This window comes from Schistocerca cancellata, chromosome 6, assembly GCF_023864275.1.
Source record: "Schistocerca cancellata isolate TAMUIC-IGC-003103 chromosome 6, iqSchCanc2.1, whole genome shotgun sequence".
Lineage (NCBI taxonomy): Eukaryota > Metazoa > Arthropoda > Insecta > Orthoptera > Acrididae > Schistocerca > Schistocerca cancellata.
This window is the reverse complement of record NC_064631.1, coordinates 512,526,613-512,539,795: the sequence shown is the minus strand read 5'-3', so window position 1 is coordinate 512,539,795 and position 13,183 is coordinate 512,526,613. Positions and strand designations below refer to the sequence as shown.

The following is a 13,183-nucleotide window of genomic DNA, read 5'->3' as shown; positions in this document are numbered from 1 at the left end:
CAATCTTGATTTCAGGGCTTCGGAAAGTAACATGCAGTATTTGGTGGAATTCGAATTTATACTTTTGTAATATGAAAATATACAGTGTACACGTTGCTGCACATCAGACATCCTTCCAAAGCGTGTGTTTTTCCTGAGTTTTGTTTTCTAAAGCGCCGGGAAAATTTACGCCAGTGTTAAAACCATAACCATTGAAAGGTTTGATAAGTTTTACTGTTTGACGAAAAGTATACTGTCACTTAACATGGAAAAAGTTTATTTTCATCTGGGAGAGAGTATATTTTTAATCGAGAAATCCGGGAAATTTTTTTCCTTGTCCACGTATACACCCTGGTATTCTGCCACTGCAGAGTTCTCCATTTGGCCTATGCGAATACTTCTTACATGCTCTGAGCAGCACTGGGATATACATCACTGTGTCTGGTTGATGAATTGCTTGCCACAATCACAGATGATGCTGTATACTGCAGGTGTCCATATTCCTAGTTTATCCTTCACTGAGCCCAGCATATTCTTGATTTTGACTGATAAGCAAAAGATGGTCTATATGTTGGTAGAATTTACCACCACATTGAAAGTATGTGACAGTGAGTGCTTGGCAGAACAGTTCCACTGTGTCTGCATTGAAGTCAAGGACTCCTTAAGAGGTACCTTTGTGAAGAGGGGTGTGGCATCAAAGCTGTCTAGGATGTCACCTTTGTCCAGAAGTGTTCTTTGAAGTGTCTTCACAAACTCCACCAGCTTTTTGACATGATGAAGACAATGACCCACAAGAGGTTTCAATAGCTGTGCCAGGTGTTTGGCTATTGAACTTGACAAAAATGCCTGTACCTTAACGCCAGTAGCTGCCCCTATCCAACACAATCCAGATCCATCTTCACCATCATGGTGCGCAGAGTACAAGACATATGTGACAAGGAGTCTCTACCTTCTGAACATTTCATGAGATTGGCTATTCTGAGATGCAGATAAGACACACTTTCCAACCAAGTGAGAAGGAGAGAGAAGGTGTATGCAAAGAAGACACCAAGCACTTGGCATTCCTTCTGCATGCTGGGTCACCCATGGTAAATATTTGCCAGGATATTAGAAAAGAGCAACATTAAAACCATCTTTCACTCATCGGCCAAAATGAGGAATATGCTGGGCTCAGTGAAGTATAAACTTGAAATAGGGGCACCTGGAAGTCTACAGCATCAGCTGCAGGTGTGGTAAACAATACATCAGCCAAACGCAGCAATGTATATCGCTGCACTGCTCAGAACACGGAAGGAGCGTTTGCCAAGGCCAAATCTCCAGTGGTAGAACACAGTCTCAACAAAAATCATTTGTTTGATTTTGAACAAACAAAGCTGTTGTGCAGGGCAAACGGATTCTGGTATTCGATCTTTAAAGAGGCTGTGAATATCCGAGCATTTGATAACCTTCTCAATGGAAATAGTGGTTTTCAACTTAACACCATTTGGGATTCAACAAAAATATGACTAGAATTCTACAATGTGAAACCGGCGAAGACAGTGGATTGGATATTGCCTGGGCATGTCAGGCTGCAGGGTGTCACCACAACCACTGATGGTGATCCCACCAGCACGGGTTGCATACCCCTCCTGAGGCATGTGACTGGTGCTGCCGACACAGACGAGACAGCGGCTTTAAAGACTCGGTTAGGACACAAACCCGACACTTCACCTGAAGATGACAAATAGGAATCTTGTTGAAACCTTTCTCCAGGACAACACCTTGAGTCGGCTGATAACCCGAGAGGAGTTCATTGTCAAGATTCGCTGAGAAACTCTAAATTGGCATATTGTTTTCACACCTGCCCTTGCTGTCTTAGATTGGTGTGGGTAATATTTTTCCAAATGTTTGATGGTTTGTTGATAATCTCACTGATTCTACACCAACTTGAACGTTTGTTTGGTTGCCGTTTCGACCAGTGATTTTAGAAATTCTGATAGAGTGTTATCTATCCCTTTTGCTTTATGTGATCTCAAGTCTTCCAGAGCTCTTTTAAATTCCGACTCTAATACTGGATCCTCTACATCTTCCTTTTACACTCCAGTTTCTTCTTCTGTCAAGTTCACTGACACGTACTCCCCATCATAGAGACCTTCAGTGTACTCTTTTCACCTATCTGCTCTCTCCTCTGCGCATAACAATGGTATTCTCATTGTAGTCTTAAAGATACCACCCGTGCTTTTAATTTCGTCGAAGGTTGTTTTTTTGACTTGTCTATATACTAAGTCAGTCGTTACAACGATCATTTCATTTTCAATTTCTTCATATGTTTCCTGCTGCCGTTTCGCCTTGGCTGCCCTGCACTTTGTATTTATTTCATTCCAAAGTGTTTTATATTGCTGTATTCCGTCTTTCCCTGAACTTTTTTGTACTTCCTGCTTTCATTGACCAGTTGAAATATTCAGAATGAAATTTTACTGTGTGCTGGTATCAAGTATTTATCCTGTTACCCAAGTAGTCTTGCCTTCCTTGTTCCTGTGCCTGACTTCCTTAACATATGTGATTGACCTTTTTAGAGCTGTCAACTCCTCTTCAACTGAACTGCCTACTGTGATTTTCTGGATTGCACTATATATATCCTTAGAGAACTTCAAAATGTGTCTCATCATTTCTCAGTATGTCAGTATCCCACTCCCTTCCACACTGATTCATACATATGATCTCTTAAACTTCAGTCTACTCATCATCATTACTAAATTATGATCTGAATCTATATCTGCTTCTGGGTATGCCATACAATCCAACATCATATTTCGGAATCTCTGTCTGACTATGATGTAATCCAGCTGGAATCTTCCAATGTCTCCGGGTCTTTTCCAAGTATATGTTTTCTGCTTGTTATTCTTGAACAGAGGATTTGCTATTGCCATCTGAAATTTATTGCAGAGCTCAGTTTGTCTTTCTCCTAATTTCCACTGCATTGCCCATATTCTCCTGTAATCCTTCTATTTCTTCCCCTACACCTATGTACCAATCCCTCATGGTTATCAGATTTTCATTTCCTTTTACATACTGTGTTTGATGTTGCTGTTGTGGTATTTGTTCTGAGGACCTGTTCTATCCTGTGCAATGCTCTTGGTTTCCAAGTAACTGTTGCAACCTACATCCTTCTGAATCTGCTTGCTGTGTTCATCTCTTGGTCTTCCTCTATGATTTTTACCCCTCGCACTTCCATCCAGTACTAAACTGGTGATCCCTTTATTCTCATAATGTGACCTGTCAACCAATCCCTTCTTTTAGTCAAGATGCACAGATTTATTATCTCTCTGGTTCTGTTCAGTACTTCCTCTTTCGTTGTGTGATCTGCCCATCTAATCTTCAGCATTTTTCTGTAGCACCACATTTCAAAAGCCTCTGTTCTCTTCTTTTCTAAACTATTTATTTGTCCATGTTTAACTTCCACTCCAGAAATTACCTTCAGAAAAGACTTCCTTACACTGAACTCTGCATTTGATGTTAACAGATTCCTCTTCTTCAGAAAATTTTATCTTCTATTGCCAGTCTACTTTTTACATCTTCTCTATTTCAGCTGTCATCAGTTATTTTGCTGCCCAAGTGGCAAAACTCATCTACTACTTTTAGTGTCTCATATCCTAATGTAATTCCCCTAGCATCATCTCATTTAATTTGACTACATTCTATTATGCTTGCTTTGCTTTTGTTGGTGTTCATCTTGTATACTCCTTTCAAGATGCTGCCCGTTCTGTTCAACTGTACTTCCCAGTCCTATGTTGCCTCTGACAGAATTACAGTGTCATCAGCAAAACTCAGAAGCTTTTATCTCTTCTCTCTCTACTTTAATCCCTACTCCAAATTTTTCTTTGTTTTCCATTACTGCTTGCTCAGTTAACATTTTGGATATGCTACAACCCTCAACCCTCAACAAGTTCCCCAATCGGAATCCTTGTATCCTCTCTCTCTCTGTTTATCTTCTGCTTACGACGTTGATGTATGTATGTGAACCATTGTTTTCAGCACTGGTTTGCAGTAAAATCTGATAAGAACATCCCTGTTACTGAAATGTCACAGTAGCTCACACTCTGCCCTGCTTTCCTACTCGTAATGAATCCTACTCCCGCTGTACTATTTTCTGCTGCTGTTGATATTACGTTATATTTGTCTGACCTTAGATCCTTAAATTCTGTGTTTGTATTTCACTTCATTGACTCCCACTATATCTAGATTGAGCCTGTGCATCTCCCATTTCAGATTTTCTGGCTCCCCTATCATGTTCAGACTTCTGGCATTCCATTCACCGAGTCGTAGAATGTTATTTCTTCATTGGTTAATCTTTTGCAGATGGAGATATCATCATGACGTTTTTAGTTACAGGCCACATGAGCGGTGGTTACACGTATGTGTGGTACCCATTGCCTTATGCATCGTCATTCCGATGATCGCTGCTGATTCTTCAGCCTTTCTTGTGGCAGTTTCCTACTCAAAGAACAAGAGAATGCCCTCTGTGGTTAGACCGTTGGCACAGCACAGGTGATTTCTTATCTTATGCCGGAAGTCTTCAGCTCCAATTGCTGATGATTTTTAACAAAATTTAAGCAGTGGCTGGGTTTGAGCCCGGGCCCCATATCATTATTATTATTCTTTCTTTTCTCAGACGTTATGTCTGGTCAAAAATGGAAAGTGACGCGGACCTTGATCAAGTGTGACTTCCTTTTAACTGTATGGTATATGTTACATTGCATTTAGGAACTTTCGGGTAATTGAACATGTATCAATAATTACAGATTTCTATAGTTGTATATATAAGTTTGGATGTAGCTGTATTACGTTGATGTACTGGTGGGATATTGTGTGGTATGACTCCTGTAGTTGATACAATAATTGGTATAATGTCAACTTTATCCTGATGCCACATGTCCTTGACTTCCTCAGCCAGTTGGATGTATTTTTCAATTTTTTCTCCTGTTTTCTTTTGTATATTTGTTGTATTGGGTATGGATATTTCAATTAGTTGTGTTAATTTCTTATTTTTATTGGTGAGTATGATGTCAGGTTTGTTATGTGGTGTTGTTTTATCTGTTATAATGGTTCTGTTCCAGTATAATTTGTATTCATCATTCTCCAGTACATTTTGTGGTGCATACTTGTATGTGGGAACGTGTTGTTTTATAAGTTTATGTTGTAAGGCAAGCTGTTGATGTATTATTTTTGCTACGTTGTCATGTCTTCTAGGGTATTCTGTATTTGCTAGTATTGTACATCCGCTTGTGATGTGTGATCTACTGTTTCTATTTGTTGTTTGCAAAGTCTGCATTTATCTGTTGTGGTATTGGGATCTTTAATAATATGCTTGCTGTAATATCTGGTGTTTATTGTTTGATCCTGTATTGCAACCATGAATCCTTCCATCTCACTGTATATATTGCCTTTTCTTAGCTATGTGTTGGATGCGTCTTGATCGATGTGTGGCTGTGTTAGATGATACGGGTGCTTGCCATGTAGTGTTTACTTTCTTCGTATCTGTTGATGTTATGTGATCTAAAGGGTTGTAGAAGTGGTTATGAAATTGCAGTGGTGTAGCCGATGTATTTATATGAGTGATTGCTTTGTGTATTTTGCTAGTTTCTGCTCGTTCTAGAAAGAATTTTTTTATGTCGATAAATCCCCTTCCTCCTTCCTTTCTACTTAATGTGAATCTTTCTGTTGCTGAATGTATGTGATGTATTCTATATTTATGGCATTGTGATCGTGTAAGTGTATTGAGTGCTTCAAGGTCTGTGTTACTCCGTTTCACTACTCCAAATGAGTAGGTCAATATTGCTATAGCATAAGTATTTATAGCTTTTGTCTTGTTTCTTGCTGTCAATTCTGTTTTCAGTATTTTTATTAGTCTTTGTCTATATTTTTCTTTTGGTTCTTCTTTAATATTTGTATTGACTATTCCTATTTTTTGTCTGTATCCTAGATATTTATAGGCATCTGTTTTTTCCATCGCTTCTATGCAGTCGCTGTGGTTATCCAATATGTAATCTTCTTGTTTAGTGTGTTTTCCCTTGACTATGCTATGTTTCTTACATTTGTCTATTCCAAAAGCCATATTTATATCATTCCTGAATGCTTCTGTTATCTTTGGTAATTGGTTGAGTTGTTGATTTGTTGCTGCCAGTAGCTTTAGATCAACCATGTATAGCAAATGTGTGATTTTGTGTTGGTATGTTCCAGTAATATTGTATCCATAATTTGTATTATTTAGCATGTTGGATAGTGGGTTCAGAGCAAGGCAGAACCAGAAAGGACTTCATGAGTCTCCTTGGTATATTCCAAGCTTAATCTGTATTGGCTGTGATGTGATAGTATTGGAATTTGTTTGGATATTAAGTGTGGTTTTCCTATTTTTCATTACTATGTTTAAGAACTGTATCAATTTAGGATCTACTTTGTATATTTCCAATATTTGTAGTAACCATGAGTGGGGTACACTATCAAAAGCTTTTTGGTAATCAATGTATGCGTAGTGTAGTGACCTTTGTTTAGTTTTAGCTTGATATGTCACCTCTGCATCTATTATCAGTTGCTCTTTACATCCTCATGCTCCTTTGCAACAGCCTTTTTATTCTTCATTTATAATTTTGTTCTGTGTTGTGTTATTAATTTCTGTGTAATGACTGAAGTTAATATTTTGTATATTGTTGGTAGGCATGTTATGGGGCAATATTTTGCTGGGTTTGCTGTGTCTGCTTGATCTTTAGGCTTCAGATAAGTTATTCCATGTGTAAGTGTCTCAGGGAATGTGATGGGTCTCCAATGTAACTGTTAAATAATTTAGTTAGATGTGAATGTGTTGAGGTGAACTTCTTTAGCCAGAAATTTGCTATTTTATCTTTTCCAGGGACTTTCCAATTGTGAGTAGAATTAATTGCTTGGGTGACTTCATGTTGGAAAATAATCACTTCAGGCATTTGTGGTATCATCTTGTATGTGTCTGTTTCTGCTTGTATCCACCGTGCATGCCTGTTATGTTGTACCGGGTTTGACCACATGTTGCTCCAGAAGTGTTCCATGTCTGTTATGTTTGGTGGATTTTCTATTTTAATGTGTGTGTTATCTATTGTCTGGTAAAATTTCTTTTGATTTGTGTTGAATGTTTGGTTTTGTTTCCTTCTATTTTCACTTTTTTTGTATCTTCTGAGTCGTTTGGCCAATGCTTGTAATTTCTGCTTCTTTTCATCTAATTGCTCTATCGCTTCTTGTTGTGAGATTTTACCTAACCTTTTTTTTTTTTTTTGACATTTCATTTCTTATAAATTGTGTTAGCTGTCTGATGTCTTTTCTCAGTTTTTCTATTCTGATCTGTAGCCTCTGTTGCCATGCTGGTTTTGTGGGTTTCTTCTGTGTGTTGGTTGGTTCTGATCTCTGCCTAGTGTGTATATTTAGTGTAGTGAGTGCTCCTATATAAACCAGTAGTTTTAACTCTTCCATAGTTGTATTTTCATTTATTTTGTTGTGTATGATTGTGTTGATAGTTGTTATTGTTGTTTCGACGTGTGGGTTATTTGGTGGTCTATGCAAGAATGGTCTGATGTCTGTATTTGTGTCTTTGTATTCTATGTATGTCAGCTGAAATTTTTCTTCTATATCTAACATGTGTGTCACTTTGTGTTCTATTTGTGCTTGTTTTGGTGGCTGCCTTAAGATTTCGTTTTCCTCTGATTGTTTAATTGATGCGTGTTGTTCTTTGTTTGTTTGCTCTGGGATGTTTGAGTCCATTACTGTATTTTTCTTCTTCTTCTGATTGCACATTATTTTGTCCCAGTATTTGTTGTACTTGTTGTTTGATGTTTTCTAATTCTGACTGGGGTATCCTGTTATTTTTTATTTACACGGATCTGATGAGCTAGTCGTTGTTCTGTTAAAAATTTTAATTCTGGGTATCTGGTAATAAATGTTGTATACACTTGTGATCTGTATCCAGTTGTGTTGGTTCCTAAGTCTGTTGCTTGGTAATAACAGAACATGAGGTGTCGATTAACTTCATCTGACCATCTCATCCTCTGTCTTTGTTTTCCTTCTAGAGTGGTTGCAGGAAGCATATACTGCAAAACACCTCTATTTGGATTTAAATCATTTTCCGTGTGGCTAGCAGTATCGTTACCATTGTGGATGGGCATAGAGTTCAAGCGTCATCCCCGACCATTACAGCGATTGTCCGAGGCTTCATTAGTTCTGTCCTGAACCAACTAATCACACTAAAAGGGGGGTTAGCCCTATTAGTGGTTTGTTCTTTTCGTCACCTTTTACGACTGGCAGAACATACCGGAGGCCTATTCTTTTCCCAGGCCTCCACCCATATCATTATTATTGTTATTATTATTATTATTATTATTATTATTATTATTATTATTATTGGTATTATTACTAGTCAAAGACACCACCCATAGATTGTGGAGTCACAGTCTGATATCACAGTCAAATATCCGTAATGAGATCTTAATGTTCAACTTTTGAAATTTATGCTTTAAAATATATTACTTGTGTGTTAAGTATATAAAATCGTATATGATAGTGATAGCTATTTACAGTCAATAGTTTTACTAGATGAATGTTTATGCTTAATAATTACAGTATGTTAGAGGGAATGAAACAATGAAGAAAAAATTAAAGTAACTTTGAACAAAATTATGAGTTCCATACTTTACTGCAAATAATAAAAGGGTCTTCACTTAGAAAATAGTATATTTAATGAAGCTGGTGACAATAGAAATCTGAGATCTTTCTTTGGGTTATGTGTAGGAGGAAATTTTTAAATGTGTGTAAAAGCATAATGACTCAAAACACTGAATCATAAATTACTCAAATTTAGAACAGAAAACACAAAAAGTGATGTGATTATTAAGTCATTGTATCAGTTGCCCTCTGGAGAAATAACACCAAAGCCTTCAGAAGTCTTTTAATAATAATAGTAATAAGTGTTCTGGCATGGAGTTTGGTAACATATACCTTAGCTGGGAAGGGATTTAGCATTCCTATCGGCCTTTCTTATTCTCCTGTTAGCTTCCCCTTTTCACCCGAACCTACATCATTTGTGAGATATCCTTCTTACGTGGAGGAACTCTCTCTCAGAACTGGTATGTTAATTCGCGTCTCAGGACTGTTCAGCATTGTATGTTAATGGAGCTTTCATAAAACCTTAGCTTTGTAGAATTTATGCTGGCAACACATAAATCAGCGAAATAGCAAACTTGTTGCAATTGAGGTCATTAAAGATGGAGCACTAGCGCACTTTGAAGGAAGTAACCTTGCTGAGGGAATAATTCATTTCGAGAAATTTGAAAAATTAAAATTATGCCAAAAGTATTTAAAATCGAATACTCAAGAATCTGTGTGACAGACTGAGAAGGCAAGGTTCTGGTTCCTAGCCCTATTCTGGTACACTGTTTTAATGTGCCAGGAAGGTTTATTCAGAAACAAGACACTGGAGTATATTGCATGGCAGGATGCAGATGTAAGCTCAAATATCGTGAACTGGCAATGATGAAGCATCAGCTAAAACTTAATTACTAAAAAAGGTCACTATATTAGATTTGTATGCCTCTAACACTTAATGCTGCCACACACTATCCTCAGTCACTTCAGCTGGAATCATTAGGCAGCAGTGCGTTTCTGGTACATCTCTTTGAACAACGTGTTTGGGTTACATTTAAAATTGATTTTATTGATTTTTGTGTTAGTGCATGCATGATGACAGCTGTTTTGCCACTGTAGTGTTAATAATGTGAGTCATATAGAAAACATAACAAGTGTTACTTGTCCAGACAACAGCAGTAAGGTTCCTGTATATAAATTTACTGAGAGATAACCAGTAGCAGAAACAACTTGGAACAAGTCCTTGTATTTGCCATTTATTGTGAGACAAAACAGTTGCAGCACATGGTGTGGGGCAGAGGAAGAGGACATGGGAGTGACATGGCAAAGTATTCTTACACTGAGGAAACTGCAAAATATTGTCTGTCTGTCTCTGTGCAGTACACATAGTACACATCACAGACTCAACTTGTTAGTACAATCTTCAAAGCTAGACAGTGAAAACTCTGGAGATGATTAAATGAAATCAAATTTCTGCATTAACCACTAGGCTAGGTAATGATGATAAAAGGTGCCTCAGTGGAAGAGGAGTCTAACATATTGAAATAAGAAATAATTAGTGTGAAAATGCAGTGCATGTGTGTGTAAGAAAGAAATATGAGTATGAAGAGTTAACTGACAGAAAATTTCAAAAATTGGAAAATACATATTGGAATAATGACAGTATTATGAGAAGGGTAGGTACCGACTAATCATGTAAAGGAAATGTTGAGTAGCTGACAGGCACAACAGAAAGGTTGCTGAACATGTGAGCTTTCGGCCAAAAGGCCTTCTTCTAAAGCAAACAAAACACACACATACATTCACTTAAACACAGCTCACACACACGTGACCAATGTTTCTGGCCACTGAGGTTACACTGTGAACAATTGCCAGGCTGATCACAGTCTGACCTCAGTGGACAGTAGCAGTGGTCATGTATGTGTGTTGTACTTTCATGAGTACACGTGTAGAAGAAGGCAATGGTGCTGTAATACTGTAAACATTGGGAAGTAGCTTGAGTGGCGTAAACAGCTGATCATTTTTTAAATATAAGTTTTACTGACAGTTAATCTGTATAAGTTCGAAGAAGACGTCAGGATTCATACCTCCATAATTACTAATGTGATGGAGAATTTAGGAACCGGAATATTATTCAATTTGGTATACAAAGTCAATTAAACACTACCAAGAACTATCACAGTTTTTGATTGATATTTCAAGTTTCTATGTTGGTGACAAGAATAATAAACTGCCAAATTTAAAAGAAAATCAGAAACTGTGGATCATTATCAGCTTGTCTTTTGAACTGATGAAGTTAATTTAGAAAAGTTGGAGTTAATCAGGTAACAGTTCTACCCTTTTTATAAGTAACTGGAATGGGATAGGTGCGCTGGTTATCAGGAAGGTGAAATTATATTTGGCAGTGACAGTGTTCAAATCATTGCCTTGTCATCCTATTTTGAGTTTCTGTAGCTTTCCTACATCACTTAACGCAAACTGTTCCTTTGAAAAGGAAATGGCCAGGACCCTGCCCTATCTTCGTTCATTCCAAGCTTGAGCTGTGTCTTTAATGACATTATTTTCAATGGGCCATTAAACTGCAAACTTCTTTCCTTTTTTGTTAGTGATAGAAAATGTCAGAAAACTCTTTCATAGCATTTGTAAACCAGTAAAAAACATTAATAACATAGAATGCAATAAGAAGTGCAAAATTCTAAGAAGAATGAGGATGAAACAGAGCAAAGGTAGAGAACTCTTAGGGTGCTGTATATTAACTTAGAGTTCCTAAAACATTTCATTTGCAGTCTAGTTCTATGTAGAAATGAAATGTGTATCATAGAAAAATTGGAAGTATTTGGTTTGCTGTGCTACAGAGGTTCGTTAAACACTTTCAACATGGAAAAATGCTTAATTATAAGGGACAGTCAAATGAAAATGAAACAGATGGAAAAAAGTAAGTTAACTGTTTATTATTTCAAAAATAATCGCCATAAATGTTAATACATTTATCACACTGTGAGACAGTTTGCACTTGCCTGCGGAACAGTGGTTGTACCCAGATGTGCACTTCTTTGTCCAAAGCAGATCTACAGCCACAAATGTCTTTCTTTAGGACCCCAGAAATAGGGAAATAACATGGGGAGAGATCCGGACAGTGTGGGGGATTGTAAGGGCTTCACAGTGAAACTTTTGCAGGGTACCGTAGTCGGAACAACCTTGGCAATGCACAAAATCATTTTAAAATCAGTGACTCCAAGTCACATATCTCTCCAGTTGCAATTTCTATACGATTCCATATTATTTTGTTTTTAAATCAACTCCTAATAAGATCTTCTTTGTTAATAAAATTTGAATTTTGAAATTGTGTTTATTATATGTCCATATAATATGCACTTGTCTTAGACACATGTTTATCTGCATTTGGACATATTATTTGTCAAAGATTTCGTCTGCTGTCAGAATTTATGTTGCTATATCAGTAGAGAATGCAATGATAGCTGAAGGTATCAAGAAAGAAATAGAAAAATATAAAGAGAGAGAAAAAAAAATCTTTAATAATAAGTAACGTAAGGGGAATTGAATAGCTGTGTGGTAAATGGTCAACTGTAAAAATTTTAGCACCAGCACTATTTTGTTCACATCTGTCTGATTATTCTCTCTGTTATCCTGAGAGAATTATCTGTTTTCCTTTAACTTTCCTTCCTATTTTTGGCAAAATAAGTGAAGAGGAAGTATTATCAAATGAAATCTTGCTGCAATTAAGTGGGCGATGTTTTGAATCAGTAGAAGTAAACATTAATCTCAGTCTGGGATATTATCTTGATTAGATATTTGTTATTTCATTTATTCATGTCAAATTTCATTTTGAATCTTCATCAAGAAAGCTCCCACTGCTGCTGCCTATCCTTGTCCAAACTGACCTAGTACATCACCTTTCTTCTCTTCTCTAGTAAATAGAAAGGATGGGTTGTGAGTGAGTTTTTTTTTTTTAATATTTAGGTCTTCAAAAGATCTGATTGTGTATTTTTATTGCTCTGCCATTTTCAGGAACTGAGGAATGCATATGGAATTGGTGAAAATGATTTAAAATTTGGAATAATAGGCTTACATCCTTGTGGTGATTTGGCACCTATTTTATTAAAGCTCTTTACTGATTGCCCTGATGCTGTATTCATCAATGTTGTTGGATGTTGCTACATGAAAATATCAACAAATATTGAAGGGTGTGTAAATTTTAGTTTTAATATTTCATATTTTTTGTGACTAATTTTATCTTATACTTTGATTTGTACCACATAAGGTAGGAAATTTTGTAATCTGTTATGGATGCACGCAAAGAAATATAGTCAGTGAATCTTAATGCTGTAGACTCTGGGTATCATGTTGGGGGAGATCAGAGTGGTGATTCTTCTGCAAAACCTGGAATTCTCAGGGAATTAAATTTTACCTGAAAATAATCAGGGAATTTGAGGAACTCTATAATATCTCAGGGAATTCTGCGTCTTTAACCTAGTATTGAAATTTGATTTTATTTATTGTTATAAATCACTCATGTTTCTCTTGCTTATAGTGTTCTGGTATA

The 13,183-nt window shown here is 36.8% G+C and overlaps 1 protein-coding gene across 6 annotated transcripts in view; it reads left to right on the top strand.

The window, feature by feature from the left end:
• The window catches only part of LOC126190950 (methyltransferase-like protein 25B), a 104,967-nt gene that overhangs the window by 23,610 nt on the left and 68,174 nt on the right, over positions 1–13,183 (top strand). For all 6 annotated transcript variants that reach the window (XM_049931598.1, XM_049931597.1, XM_049931599.1 and 3 more), the window contains one exon: positions 12,649–12,824. In XM_049931598.1, the coding sequence (XP_049787555.1) occupies positions 12,649–12,824 (176 nt within the window). The remainder of the gene's footprint in view (positions 1–12,648; positions 12,825–13,183) is intronic.